The sequence below is a fragment of the Budorcas taxicolor genome, chromosome X (assembly GCF_023091745.1).
Source record: "Budorcas taxicolor isolate Tak-1 chromosome X, Takin1.1, whole genome shotgun sequence".
NCBI lineage: Eukaryota > Metazoa > Chordata > Mammalia > Artiodactyla > Bovidae > Budorcas > Budorcas taxicolor.
Window position 1 is genome coordinate 142115774 of NC_068935.1, and position 16056 is coordinate 142131829.

Genomic DNA, 16056 nt, shown 5'->3' on the forward strand with positions numbered 1-16056 from the left:
TTTACAATATTGTATTGCATTTGCCATACTTGTACAACCAGATTGTACACATTATGGTTCACGTATATACATGAACGCAATGCAATGCTCTGTCTATCGGCTCTTGGTATTTTTCTTCTTGTCTATAGGTAAAATAAAATAAAACAACAACAAAAAGAGCCTAACATGCTAACCTTCAGAAAGTTAAGAACTATCATGGTCTTTACTGGAATTGTTTTAGTGATTACAAAAAACTCTGAATTCTGTGCGAAACCTATGAATTCTATGCTTTCTGTTCCAACAGAAATCATGATGTCATGTCGTGTGATTCAGCAAGGTAGGAAGTAGAACTCTTCTTTGCTTCAATTAGTTCAGTCGCTCAGTGGTGTCTGACTCTTTGCAGTCCCATGGACTGCAGCACAGCCAGCTTCCCTGTCCATCACCAACTCCCAGAGTTTGCTCAAACTCATGTCCATCGAGTCTGTGATGCCTCCCAACCATATCATCATCTGTCGTCCCCTTCTCCTCCCACCTTCAATCTTGCCCAGCATCAGGGTCTTTTCCAATGAGTCAGTTCTCCACATCATGTGGTGAAAGCACTGGAGTTTCAGCTTCAGCATCAGTCCTTCCAATGAATATTCAGGACTGATCTCCTTTAGGAGGGACTGGTTGGATCTCCTTGCAGTCCAAGGGACTCTCAAGAGTCTTCTCCAACACCACAGTTCAAAAGCATTAATTCTTTGGCACTCAGCGTTCTTTATAGCCCAACTCTCACATCCATACATACTACTGGAAAAACAATAGCTATGACTAGGTGGACCTTTGTTGGCAAATGTCTCTGATTTTCAATATGCTATCTAGGTTGGTCATAACTTTTCTTCAAAGGAGTAAGTGTCTTTTAATTTCATGGGTGCAGTCACCATCTGCAGTGATTTTGGAGTCCAAAAAAATAAAGTCTGACACTGTTTCCACTGTTTCTCCATCTATTTCCCATGAAGTGATGGGACCGGATGCCATGATCTTACTTTTCTGAATGTTGAGCTTTAAGCCAACTGTTTCACTCTCCTCTTTCACTCTCATCAAGAGGCTCCTTAGTGCTTCTTCACTTTCTGCCGTAAGGGTGGTGTCATCTGCATACCTGAGGTTATTAATATTGCTCCCGGCAATCTTGATTCCAGCTTGTGCTTCTTCCAGCCCAGCGTTTCTCATGATGTACTCTGCATATAAGTTAAATAAGGAGGATGACAATATACAACCTTGACGTACTCCTTTTCCTATTTGGAACCAGTCTGTTGTTCCATGTCTAGTTCTAACTGTTGCTTCCTGACCTGCATATAGGTTTCTCAAGAGGCAGGTTAGGTGGTCTGGTATTCCCATCTCTTTCAGAATTTTCCACAGTTTCTTGTGATTCACAAAGTCAAAGGCTTTGGCATAGTCAATAAAGCAGAAATAGATGTTTCTCTGGAACTCTCTTGCTTTTTCAATGATCCAGCAGATGTTGGTAATTTGATCTCTGGTTCCTCTGCCTTCTCTAAAACTAGCTTGAACATCTGAAATTCCATGGTTCATGTATTGCTGAATCCTGACTTGGAGAATTTTAAGCATTACTTTACTAGCGTGTGAGATGAGTTCAATTGTGGAGTAGTTAGAGCATTCTTTGGCACTGCCTTTCTTTGGGATTGGAATGAAAACTGACCTTTTCCAATCTTGTGCTTAATAAGATTCAATGTACTTCTCATCTGTGGTAAATGCAGAACCAAGACACTGCTGTGTATTTGTGGCGGACCAGAAAAGAGATTGACTGATGTTAACAGACACCTTCCTTGTTAGGTTACAGGAGAGTGGCACACCATTTACGCAGCTGCAGATAACAAGGAGAAGATTGTGAAAGGGGGCCCGCTGAGGTGTTACTATCATCAGATTGAATGTATCAACGACTGCAAATACCCCTCCCTTACATTTTACACCAAGTAAGCACAATCTGAGCCACCTGAAAACAAACAGTCTGTTGACTTCTGACATGGGGTCCTGTCTCCAATGTGCAGTGAGAGGTGTGAGTTATGGCTGTGAAGTTGGGTGTGTGAACTCTATTCACGGAAGGGTGTCCTCAAGCCCTGGGAAATGAACAGTCCGAAGGAATGTCTTGTCTGTTTGGTTTTCAGGGATGACGGGAGATGCCAGTTATTCACAGAAGTGCTAAAGAGACAAGAAGGAGATGTTTACGTCATAGAGTGTGAGTGTTTGAGCTTTTCAGAAGAGATGTCTTACAGAAAACCATGGAACATGTTTAGATGGATAGTCTCTGTTTCATCCAAGACAACTAGATGTCTGGATGGGTGAACTATTTCCTGTACTTATTACCAATGCAACCTTGGAAAAGCCATTTAACTTTTCAGCAATCAATTCTGTCCCACAACACAAGGATGAGGTGCAAGGTTGGAATGTGGCCACTGACGGTCTCTGAGAAAAAGCTCCAGAACACTGACTCCTCATGTTCCTTGGGCATGGAGAAGTGTGATAACCTACTTAGGACTGTAACAACTCTCTCAAAATTTTTTAGTTTCATTTGACCTACACGATCAAATTTGCAAAAACTAAAGAAATTCTTTAAATATTAAAGGTTCTTCATTAGCAAGTTTAGTAAGTAGAACATGATTAACTTAAAGCCCAAAAATTACAACCGCTAAAATAAGAGCCCAAAAGTTTAAACTAATTTTACAGAATTGAAAGGGACTTTATATCATAGGCTTCTATCTCTATAGCTTAAAATAAGGAGAAACAATTCCAAATATAAGTATCAATCTATAATTTGAAAGCCATATTAACAGAGATTCTATCTCTGTAGTTGAAAATAACAGAAAATAATTCTCAAATATTAATATCAATATTGTAACATATTAAGTGATCAAGTGTCCATATATTTCACTTTCATGGAAAAAATGTAGAACGGGGGATTCTAATCTCTGTCTGATGAATGTTTTCTAATTTCAGCTGTGGACACACAGCCACAGGATCTAATCTGAAATCACTGCAGAGTGTATATGTCCCACAGTTTGCAATAGATTCATTTGTACCTCTCTTTTTAAGCTCTTGTACTTAGAAATAACTCTGGATTGGGCATTAACTTTTATTTTACTATGATTCATTCAAATTATTAGAATTCCTTTCTAACCATGACTGTGCCTCCATATTGGATCACAAAACTCTTGAAAATTTAACAGTTAGAGCTTGTGAGCTGGTATAAGACGGCTGAGGGCAACACTTACTACAGCTGCAATGAGAAACGTTGACTCGTGCACAGACTGCTGAGTCTAGAAGGCTGGAAGTCTTTTATCTTCAGAAGAAAGGGGTGTGGAGAAAGTTTTCCTAGTTCACCAGCTGTCTGAACTGGTTTCAGCAACACACCACTAGAAATGTCAGTGAGATAAGGTTCACCATCCGAGGGAAGACTGATGATAGCATGTGAAGAAGAAGATGCGGTCAAATGAAAAGAAAAGAAGTTGATCATATTGAGGCTTGATTTCTTCTTTTTCTGTTACAGTCACGGGTACAAATGTTTTGCAATTGATTTATGTATCGGACAACATGGTGGTAACTTATTTTGAAAACGACGATGGAGAGAAGATCACAAAAATAACTGAAGGTGTTGGTACATACTGTAGTTTATCCAGTACAAAGTAGATGTGTTCCTATGATCAGCATTTTTATACTAATGTGAGAAGTACACACATACTTTATATTATGGCTTCACTGCTGTTCAGGCAGGAAAGAACTCACCTGCAATGTAGGGCACTTGGATTCTCTCCCTGGGTCAGGAAATCCCTGGAGGAGAGCATATGAACCCACTCCAGTATTCTTGGCTGGAGAATCCCATGGACAGAGGAGCCTGGCAGGCAAGAGTTCATGGGATGAGAGTCAGATAGCGCTGAGCAACTAACCGTAGCACACCATATGAAGAGCCCCAGAACAGATGTATGTTTACACAGGGAATTCAGACTTCATGTGACATGAGTCAGGGATATAGAAAGTTTGTCTGCGAGAAAAATGAGGACATGTATCTACTGGGAGTTCTATCAGATGGCATTTTTAAACATGAGATACACTTGTCCAAGTGAGATATTCCAGGAAGCTCCATGAGTTTCTCACCAAGTATCACACAACAGAGTTGCCAGGTCCTGACGCCAAAGAGAACCAAGGTTTACATCTGAGTTTAGCTGGCTCACAGGTCACGCCCATGGCTGCATTCATCTCTACAACAAACTCTTTCTTCTTTGTCACAATATTTAAAATACTGCCCGAACTTGAACGCAAAGCTCTGCAAATACCTCTCGATGACACTGAATCCCGCAGAGGAAGTGTGGACAGGCATGTCAATCATTCTGCCATCCGTGCAATCCCCTGGGTTCTCTGACATCCCATTATCGTTTCTGCTATTATATGGGCATCGGAGGTGGATGGCTATTCTGTGTCACATTTGAGGATGACAAAGCCTGAACGAATCCCTGAGTGGGCCATGTGATGTTTTTACCAAATTTTGGTTCTTGCTGCCTGCCTTTCAAAAGCCAACAAAGAGCCCAGCTCCGTAGGAAGGAATGCCTGCTTTCGTTCATGTGCTGAAAACAAAGTGGGAGGGTCGACTTCTGTCCAAAGGCTGACTGCCCCACCCCACAACTGGCAACCAGTGGGGCAGTTGCTCTTGTAGACAGAGGGAGGGGGCTTCTTGTAGAAACAGCAGTCAGCTCTGACAGTCGTTTTGAAATTGGCCATGAGCGGGTGACCAGCATTATCTTGATGTATTCGGTACAGTTAATCTTCAATTCCAGGGTCGCTATGTTCCCATCTCCTGGATGTCAGTTCTCTAAATCGTGGCAGCTGCTGTCGTGGCTGCAGTCTGGTTATCAGGTAGTAAACTTGTCCACTGGGTGGGGGTTTCAGTGTCTGTAAGACAGCTCGCAGGATATGACCCAGAATAATATCTACTGCCCTTGCGGAGGAACCGCAAGTCCTTGTCTTTGCTTCATGACTACATTATTATTATTTCATCTCCTTTGTCTGTTTTCCTTTGCTATCTACATCCTCAATTCTCTGATTAAACGTATTCTTTGACTAATATCTTTCACAGACAAAAGGCAGGCAGAAAATGTCAGGGGTGGGGCAAGGAACATAAGGTCCTGCACCATCTCATTGGGGGGTCAGTGTGCTTTTGATAATTCCAAATCATTCCCCTCTCCATTCATTGCATGAGGGTTCATGAAAACCCCAGGGATGGAATTCTAGAATGTACACAAAGTGAACAGGAAGAGTTAGAGTTGGGAGGAATTCTGAGTCTCAGACTAGCCATGAACTTCTTCAGTGTACCACGAAGGATTGCATCTCACTGTGAGCTTAAGCTCACAGGTGAATGATCTGCAGCTCACTCAGTAGTTGTGAGAATGGGAACATGATAACATGTTAACCATGCGGACTCCACCCCATGGAAAAACCGGAAGACCTGTGAGCACACTCAGGCACGTCTGTGGAACACTACCTGGAGAGCAGAGTTTAGGTGATGGGGAGAGCAATGGTGCTGCTGAGTCTTACTGGACACTACAGGTAGGAGCCAGGTGACTCTCTATAATGATAAAGGATTCTCATGCACACCTCTTCTGCCCTGTTTGCTATGAAATCCAGGCAGAGGAGACAGCTTCACTCAAGAAGAACTTCAGAAGTATCAGGAGCTGAACAGTAAAAGGGGGATTCCAAATGAAAATATAGAAAATGTCATCGAAACAGGTAAAGCCCCAGAGGACAGCAGGTATCTGAAATGAAAACACATCACTAGGACATTCATATCAAATTTTCCTTTCGCAGAGACATCTGTTATAAAAGCTGCTTTGAAATAATCCTTGGAAACAGAGGCATGTCAGTGGTCATCTTTCCCCTTATTCATTCTCTTTCACAGACAACTGTCCTCTGCAAGAACAGAGAACATCAGTTGGGTGAGTAGACATGTGACAGATAGCAAGGCTGAGTTTCTTTTCTGTAGGTTAACATTTGGGGGGGGGGGGGCGGGAGGGTATTTTTAACTGCTTTAAGAATGGGATACATACACAATATCATATTACCCAGTCATGAAAAAGAATGAAATAATGTCATTTGCAGCAACGTGGAAGGACCTAGAGATGGTCTTACTGGGAGAAGTTAAGTCAGAAAGAGAAACACAAATATATGCTATCACTTCTATGCGGAGTCTAAAGCATGATGCAAACGAACCATTAATAAAACAGAATCAGACTCTCAAACATAGAGAAAATTAATGGTTACCAAAGGGTAAATTAGGAGTTTCAGATGAGCAGATACACAGTAAAATATATAAAATAAACTAAAGAGATCTACTGGATAGCACAACGAACTATAGTCAATGTCTTTTAATAACATAAAAGAAGAAGAATCGATAAAAAGGTATACATTTACCTACACACACACTCACACACACACACACACACACACACACACACACACATATATATATATATTAATGAGGGTTTCCAAGGTGACTCAGAGGTCAAGAAACTGCCTGCCAATGCAGGAAACACAGGAGAGGCTGGTTCTATCCGTGGCTCAGGAAGACCCCTTGGAGTAGGAAATGGAAACCCCATCCAATATTCTTGCCTGGAAAATCCAGTGAACAGAGGAGTCTGGCAAGATATAGTCCACAAGACACAAAGTTTGGGACACACCTTAGTGACTCGGAAACAACAAACGTTTAGATGAATTACTTTCCTCTATACATGACACTAATACAACATAAAGCATCTGTCTACAATGAGGGAGACCCGGGTTCGATCCCTGGGTCACAAAGATCCCCTGGAGAAGGAAATGGCAATCCACTCCAGTACTATTGCCTGGAAAATCCCATGGACAGAGGAGCCTGGTAGGCTACAGTCCATGGGGCCGCAAAGAGTCGGACACGACTGAGTGACTTTCTTGTTCCTGTTGCACATCAACTACACATCAATAAAAATCAATTTTCAAAAAGAATGGGATGACAGAACATTTCACATTGCCACTGGCCAAAAGCTCAGACTTCGTTAAGTATTTGGATTAGATATCTAAAGACTGACATGGTCTAGACTCCACAGAAAGATGCTTTGAGGACAACGGGGGTGGTGTGATGCCCTGAGCTGTGAGTTACGATGATTGCTGGGGAATCCCACTGGGAATGACTTGGTAGCCACTACACATCCCTGATGAAATATGAGCCTACAGAAGTCACTTAGTTTACAATCTCCTACATTTCACAGCTCTGAATACGTAATGTAGTACCTCTCAACATAAGACTTGATACCAGACTGCTCACAACCAATTTCACCAGGTGGTAATTCTATGCAACCACACAGGGGCAAACACACACAGATGAACTTCTGCAGAATGAATCTTGTAGGAAAATTTCTACACTGTTTCCATCAGAAACTGTTTTTCTTTTATAATTCCCCCTCTGGGCAATATCATATTAACCCTAGAAATCTCAACAACCTTTTACTCTCCTTTCAGGCTCAAAGAAACAAATAAAGGAAGAATACGAGCAGCACCGAAGCAGGAATGTATCCCAATCATACGTATGAAGATAATAGACCTTTTCCTTGAAATCATCATTCCTCCTCTCCCAGGAAATCATGACCCAGAACCCACGGTTTTCCAACTAGGAATGTCCTCTGTTCTTCCTGATGTTACTGGATTCCTAATCTGATCAATAAATTCATTACTGCATATATGTGTAGTGAACAAACTTCCATTGGCAAATGCACACAACATGTAAATTCAACTATGAAGAAAATCGTCCTTTGTACAACAAAGGAGGAGGTAACTCTGTTTAGGACACATGGTGTGAGTCCTTCAAGTGTGTTTCCGAGAAGAGAGAAAAACCCACAGATGGTAGTTGTATATGGTGACATAAGGTTCCTATCAGATGTCACGGGAGAGATGGAATTGCTTAGTCAGACAACTTCAAGAAGAATCTGAGCTGTCCTGAGTAACACATGAAAACAACTCAAGTATGGGGTTAAGCAGTGTTCATCGGCTGTGAGGTTGCAGGGGCTGGTAAGGATTTTGCAGCATGCAGTCTCCCAGGGGGCACAGTGGGAAAGAATACACCTACTAAGGCAGGAGACACAAGGATAAACTTTGATCCCTAAGTCAAGAAGATGCCCCAGAGGAGGAAATGGTAATCCACTCCAGGATTCTTGCCCAGTGAATCCTATAGATGGAGGAGCCTGGTGGGCTACTGTCCATGGGGTTGCAAGAGTCAGATGCAATTTATCAACTGAGCACACACACACATACAACAAAACTGAACAGTGTTTACTAAAGAAAGAGCCCTGATGGTGTTTACAATGCACGGGGTCTGTGGTGTCCAACTAGGGGGTGCTACTATCCAGCTCAACCTCAGAAGCAGAGGCCTTTATGCTGATGCAGGTGCAGAATTACCTAAAGCTCTGCATATAAGTTCCTCATCAGACATTTTTCAAAATAATAGTCATTGATTGGTGCCAACTGAAGGGAAGAAAAGAGCATCATGGGTACCCAATAGATCATGCAACTGGACCAGACAGTTCTGTTCAGTTCAGTCACTCAGTCCTATCCAACTCTTTGCGACTCCATGGACTACAGCACTCTAGGCCTCCCTGTCCACCACCAGCTCCCTGGGTTTACTAAAACTCATGTCCATTGAGTCGGTGATGCCATCCAACCATCTCATCCTCTGTCATCCCCTTCTCCTCGTGCCTTCAATCTTTCCCAGCATCAGGGTCTTTTCAAAAGAGTCAGCTCTTTGCATCAGGTGGCCAAAGGACTGGAGTTTCAGCTTCAGCATCAGTCCTTTCAATGAATACCAAGGACTGATGTCCTTAGGATGGACTGCTTGGATCTCCTTGTAATCCAAGGGACTCTCAAGTGTCTTCTCCAACACCACAGTTCAAAAGCATCAATTCTTCGGCACTCAGCTTTCTTTATAGTCCAACTCTCACATCCGTACATGACCACTGGAAAAACCATAGCCCTGCCTAGATGGACCTTTGCTGGCAAAGTAATGTCTCTGCTTTTTAATATGCTGTCTAGGTTGGTCATAACTTTTCTTTCAAGGAGTAAGCATCTTTTTATTTCATGGGTGCAGTCACCATCTGCAGTGATTTTGGAGGACCTCCCATGCAAGAAAAAAAAAAAAAAAAAAAACAGTTTGAGTATTCTTTGGTGGGACCAGAAAAGAGACCGGGAAAAATGTTTAAAGGAGATGGGAAAGATGAGGCAGTCCTAGACAACTCAGTCGTCTGTCATAGGCTCCTGAGGATAAGGAAGGCTGGGTGCACCTGAAGTGCTGCAGGAGTGAGAGGAAAGGCAAAATCGGGCACCGGGCACCCACCTTGCCAGGGCTCTTTGTAAGCTAGATGCATTTAATTGCTTGTAACAACCACACTGTGGTCTCCAAGGTCAAGATATTTGTCTCCATTAACTGGAACTGTTGACAGAAAATGGAACAATAGTGGTTGACGACTAAGCTATACCCTCTCCTGGATCACTGTCTTGTGTGCTGAAGGGGCTGGCATAACCCAATGAAGCTATGAGACTTTTCGTGTAGGGCCACCCACGGCAGGACAGATCATAGTGAAGAGTTCCGACAGAATGTGACCCACTGGAGGAGCGCGTGGCCAACTGCTCTGGTATCATTGCTGTGGGAACCCCATGAGCTGTATAAAAAGGCAAACAGATATGACACTGAAAGATGAGCCCGCCAGGTTGGAAGGTGTCCAATATTGCTGCTGGGGAAGAGTGGAAGGCACCTCCTAATAGCCCTGGAAAGGATGAGGCTATGCTCACTTAGGTCTCAGCCAAGGATGCTGCCTAAAACAAGGAAAGTAAAGAGACAGAAAACTGACGTTCAGGCCCAGTGGTTCAGAATCCAGCAGCCAATGCAGGGGACACAGATGGAATCCCTAATCAACTGTGCTTGAGATCTAGAGCCCCAGCTGCAGAACCATCAGCATGAGACGCCCTCCAACCGCATGTCGAGAAAAGCAGAGCACAGCAACCAACACCCAGTGTGTGTTTTAAAATTTAAAAAATCAACACAAACTGAGCAGAAGTTACAACACGTGTGACCACTCTGACACACCACAAAATAGTATTAAAAATTCTAACAGAAACAACTGCAGTTTGGGTCATGAAAGCAACATCAGAAACGAGACAGGAAATACGAACCATTAAAACAATGTATGTGAAATGTTACTGTCAAGCATTTATATCCAGTTAAAAATATATCCAATCCTGGGGAAGAGGGATCTATGACAAGTGTGCTGAGTTGAATCGGTGTTGACATAGGAACTGTTAGAACTTTGCAGAGTGTTGAGGAGCAGGAAGGTAGAGACAAAGGATGAATGTCACTGGTGATTTATACATACATAAGACACAAGTACTTTGGCCACCTCATGCAAAGAGTTGACCCATTGGAAAAAACTCTGATGCTGGGAGGGATTGGGGGCAGGAGGGGAAGGGGACGACAGAGGATGAGATGGCTGGATGGCATCACTGACTCGATGGACGTGAATCTGAGTGAACTCCGGGAGTTGGTGATGGACAGGGAGGCCTGGCGTGCTGCGATTCATGGGGTCGCAAAGAGTCGGACACGACTGAGCGACTGAACTGAACTGAACTGAAGACGCAAGTAAACTAACACATCTGTCTCCTCACACATTATGTGTGTCTGTGTGTGTGTGAGATAAAAACACGTAAAAGTTCTACTCTAAGCGACTGACCAGGTATTTGTGCAATACTGCTAGTCATCGTCACCATGCTGTTCATTACATCTTTCTTTAAATCACACGACCTCCTTTTAGGTAATGATAGCTAAACAGAAAAACACATAGGAAAAAACCAGTAACTTAAGTCACTTAAAGTCTTACGTTTGAAACCGAGTATCTGCTTATGTTGAGAACTCTGCTGCTACTGCTGCTGCTAAGTCGCTTCAGTATTGTGTCTGACTCTGTGCAACCCCATAGATGGTACCCCACCAGGCTCCTCCATCCCTGGATTTCTCCAGGCAAGAACACGGGAGTGGGTTGCCATTTCCTTATCTGCAGCTGGCATTTATTCAAAGGTTATGTATTTTGGCTCCAAAACGTAGCAAAGCTAATGTCTTGCCCTTTCGGACACCCTCAGTAAAATGAAACACACACTACTCTGGCTTCCCTTGTGCCTCAGCTGGCAAAGAATCTGCCTGCAGTGTAGGAGTCTTGGGTTCAGTCCTTGGGTTAAGAAGATCCCATGGCGAAGAGAATGGTTACCCACTCCAGTATTCTGGCCTAGAGAATTCCAGGGACTCTATAGTCCATGGGGTCACAAAGAGCTGAATGTGACTGAATTACTTCCACTTTCGAATATCCATAAATGGATGAGAAATTCTGTCTTCTCAAGCTTGTGAACCATGAAAGCTTTGCTTTTGAGACAAACTTGTTGAAGGTCACACATGTGATCTTCATGTTCTAACTGTCTTTAGGAAGTAAGTGAAGTTGCTCAGTCATGTCCAACTCTTTGCGACCCTATGGACTCCCAGCCTGGACCCCCAGGCTCCTCTGAACATGGGATTTTCCAGGCAATAGTACTCGAGTGGATTGCCATTTCCTTCTCCAGTGGATCTTCTCAACCCAGGGATTGAACCCGAGTCTTCCGCATTGTAGACAGACGCTTTACCATTCTGTCTTTAAGACTGCCCCCCAAAAATGAAGCAAGAATGGGGAAACACAAACCAGAACACAAACAAATCTGCTCTAGGGGAAGGGACGGGAATATAGAGACAAACAGATTTTGGATACAGATACAAAGGAGATTCAGAAGAAGATAATAATTTTATAGGGAAAACTATTGGAGAAATTGGAAACGCACATGCAAAAAAGATATCAAGAGCTCAATCCTTTCATTGCTCCATGTTTGACAATTTACACAGAAACTCATAGACCTACATTTAAGAGCAAAAGCAAGAAAGACTCTAGAGGTGAAGAGGTGGATAATCTCTGACTAAAGATTAGGTTGTTACTGATTAGAATATACACCAACCAGGATCCCACACTGGGAACAGAACGTGAATAATCAATCCTCAATCAAAATATTTACATCTTTGAGGGACAAGCTTAAGGAAACACAAGAGAAGAGACTCGTGTGCACAATGTGTTGAAAAACGTACTAACTTCATAGAAAACAAACAAATAATTCACTCAGTGATGAAAAGTGACTTGCAGAGACACTTAACAGAGAAAATAGACAAACAGCAATTCCACCTCTTTATTCTTTCAGGAAATGGAAAGTACCATGGAAACTGGATACAATCTCACATTATTATAATAATAAAATGAAAACGGCTGACCCCACTGAGTCCTGGCAAGGATGGAGCAATGCAAAGTCTCATTCCCTGTTGGCAGGAATCGAAAATCAGAGAGCATTGAGATCCAGCAATTCCACACCCAAGTCTCTCCCCAGAAGATAAGATGGCTCACTTCCGTACAAAGACTCGTCTGTGAACATGCATCCATCCACACTGGCATGGATAAAAATGGGACATATCCTGATGATACTATTCAGGAGCAATGGGAACAAAGTCTATAAAAATATATAGAGCCTAAAAAATAGAATAAAATTATGAATACCTCCTATAAGGTACACCTGTAACAAAAAATATTGTACATCAACTATATTTCAATTTCAATATTAAAATAATATAGGGCATTCTGAGGAATGCCCTGATAACTGATTCCTGGGAAAGACACCACATATTTATCTTCTTGAACTGAAGGTGCCATCATTAGTTTTAGAAAATAAGCTTAAACAGACCTCTTCAATGTGAAAGATATAACACAGGAGTTGTATAAGAAGCACAGAATGTCAAAATGCTCCGCTGCCAACCAGGATGTCAGAAGACCACATCTGTGTAACCTACATCTTGTGATTAAACACTGTTAGATCACTATGTACTCTGCCAAGAGACGGGTCCTATAATAAGTGGAAGCAATGCACATTCTCTCCAGTAACTGGGCGCCCTCAGATTCTGTAGGACAACGAGAGTCAGAAGTTGAAGGTTCTGTTGCTGAGTCTTGTCCTTGTCCTGGTTTGTGCTGCCCAGGAAACTCCAGCTGAGATAGACCCCTCAAAGGTACCCAGCATGAGCTGACCTGCTAGAAGGTCTTGCTTGTTTGAGTGTGTGAGTGTGTGTTTGCATGTGTGTGTCTGTGAGGTTGTGTGTGCACGTGACACAGATATTCTTTTATATGCTTCTATATATGAACAGCTTGTATACATAACTTGGTCCACTATCTACATGAGCATAATGCCACCCTCTGTCTATCTGCTCTTTCCTTTTTTTTCTTTTTTAATCTTGTCTGTATGTTAAAAAAAAAAAGTGCTATCATTCAGAAAGTTATTAACTGTGACAATCTTTATTGTCATTGTTTCATTTATTTCAAATAACTCTGAATTCTCTGCTAAAATCTCTGAATTTGATGTTTTCTGCTCCAATAGGAAAGATGAAATGGCAACCCACTCCAGTGTTCTTGCCTGGAGAATCCCAGGGACGGGGGAGCCTGGTGGGCTGCCGTCTATGGGGTCGCACAGAGTCAGACATGACTGAAGTGACTTAGTAGTAGTAGTATTCAGCAAGGTAGGGGGTATAACTCCTCTTTGCTTAATAAGATTTAATTTACATCTTTTCTGTGCTAAATGCAGGAGCATAGTGGTGCTGTGTATTGGTGAGTAACCAGAGAAGGGATGGACTGGCATTTATGAGCAACTTCCTCCTTAGGTTACAGGAGAGTGGCACACCATTTATGTACTGCAGACAACAAGGAGAAGGTTGTGGAAGGGGGCCCACTGAGGTGTTACTATCCTCAGACTGAATGTATCAATGACTGTGAATATGTCTCCCTTACATTGTATGCCAAGTAAGCACAATCTGCCTCCACGGAGAACATGACTTCTGACATGGGGTCTGGTCTCCGTGTGCAGTGAGAGGTGTGAGTCAAGGCTGTGAAGTTGGGTGTGCAAACTCTATTCCCAGAAGGGTGTCCTCAAGCCCTGGGGAGTGAATGGTGATGAAGGAATGTCTTGTCTGTTGGCTTTTCAAGATTGACGGGAGATGCCAGTTATTCACAGAAGTGCTAAAGAGAGAAGGAGATGTTTACGAAATAGGATGTGAGTATTCCAGCTTGTCTTCCCCAAACCAAAGAACGTGTTCAGATTGATAGTCTCCGTTTGATCCAAGACAACTAGATGTCTAGATTGGTGAACTATTTCTTCTACTCATTACCAATGCAACCTTGGAAAAGCCATTTAATTTTTTAACAATCAATTCTTTCCCACAACACCAGGATGAGGTTGAAGGGTCGAATGTGGCCATTGATGGTCTCTGAGAAAAAGCCCCAGAACATTGACTCCTCACGTTTCTTGGGCATGAAGAACTGCAATAACCTACATAGGATAATAACGACTTTTTCACAATTTTTTCTTTTACTTGACCTGCATGATGAATTTTGCTTTAAGTAAAGAAATTCTTTAAATATTAAAAGTTTTTCATTAGCAAGTTTAGTACGTAGAACATAATTAACTTAAAGCCCTAAAACGACAACAGCTAAAATAAGAGAGAAAATTTCAAACTAAATTTTACATAATTTGAAAGGGACTTTAGCATAGACTTCTATCTCTATAGCTTAAAATAAGGAGAAATAATTCTTAAATATGAATATTAATACATAACTTGAAAGGGTAATTAACATAGATTTCTATCTGTAATAAAATAACAGGAAATAAATCTCAAATATTAAAATCAATACTGTAATATTCTATTCAGTGATCAAATGTCCATGTTTCATGATGATGGAAAAAAATGTACAATAGAGCACTCTAATCTTGGTCTGATGCATTTATTTTATTTTTCAGCTGTGGAAACACAGACATAGGAAGTAATCTGCGATCATTTCAGAGTTTATGTGTCTGACATTTTGCCATAGACTCATCTGTGCGTCTTTAATTAGCTCTTCTACTACTAAATAACTCTGGATGATGTACTAACTTTGATTTAAATATCATTCATTTAAAATTTTTGAATTCCTTTCTAACCATCACTGTACTGGCAAACTGGGTCACAAAATTCCTGAATATTTAACAGTCAGCTCTTGTGAGCTCGCATGAGATGGTTGAGATTCAAACCTACTAGAGCTGCAATAAGCAACTTTGACTCGTCCACCGACTGCGCAGTCTAGAAGACAGGAAGTCTTCATTCTCTTCAGGAGAAGGGGGTGCGGAGAAAGCTTTCCTAGTTTACTAACTAGTTCACTAACCAGTTCTAATAGCACATCACTGGAAATCTCAGTGAGATAGAGTCAACCATCTGAGGATATGAAGAATAAGACACTCTCAAATGAAAAGAAAAGAAGTTAATCATATTGAGGTTTGATTTTTTTTTCCTTCTGTTATAGACATGGATATAAATGTTTTGCAGCTGATTCATGTACCAGACAACATGCTGGTAACTTATTTTGAAAATGATGATGGACAGAAGATCACAAAAATAACTGAAGGTGCTGGTAGTTACTGTAGCTTACCCAATATAAACTAGATGAGTTCATACAATCAGTGTTTTTACAGAAAGGAGAGAGGTACACACATAACTTATATCAGGGCCTGACTGGTGGTTCAGATGGGAAAGAAGCCACCTGCAGTGAGGGACACCTGGGTTTGATCCTTGGGTTGGGAAGATTCCCTGGAGGAGGGCATGGGAACCCACACGACTATTATTGCCTCGAAAATACCCATGGAAAGAGGAGCCTGGTAGGCTACAGTCCATGGGGTCACAAAGAGTTGGACACGACTGAGTGACTAAGCACAGAACCTTATATGGAAAACACTGGAACAAATGTGTGTTCACATGGAGAATTCAGACTTCACAGGACATGAGTCAGGGATATAGAAAGGTTGTCTGCTAGAAAAATGAGGAAGTGTATCCACTGGGGATTCTATCAGATGGCTCTTTTAAAAATGAGATACATAAGTTCCCAAACCAAT

The 16056-nt window shown here is 41.9% G+C and overlaps 1 protein-coding gene across 1 annotated transcript in view; it reads left to right on the plus strand.

Moving 5' to 3' along the window:
* The window catches only part of LOC128069688 (allergen Bos d 2-like), a 60201-nt gene extending 52618 nt beyond the window's left edge, over window positions 1-7583 (plus strand). Inside the window, exons 5-9 of the mRNA XM_052662797.1 lie at window positions 1810-1949; window positions 2142-2212; window positions 3521-3628; window positions 5650-5751; window positions 7513-7583. Coding sequence (XP_052518757.1) covers window positions 1810-1949; window positions 2142-2212; window positions 3521-3628; window positions 5650-5751; window positions 7513-7583 — 492 coding nt within the window. The remainder of the gene's footprint in view (window positions 1-1809; window positions 1950-2141; window positions 2213-3520; window positions 3629-5649; window positions 5752-7512) is intronic.
* The last annotated feature ends 8473 nt before the right edge of the window (window positions 7584-16056 follow it).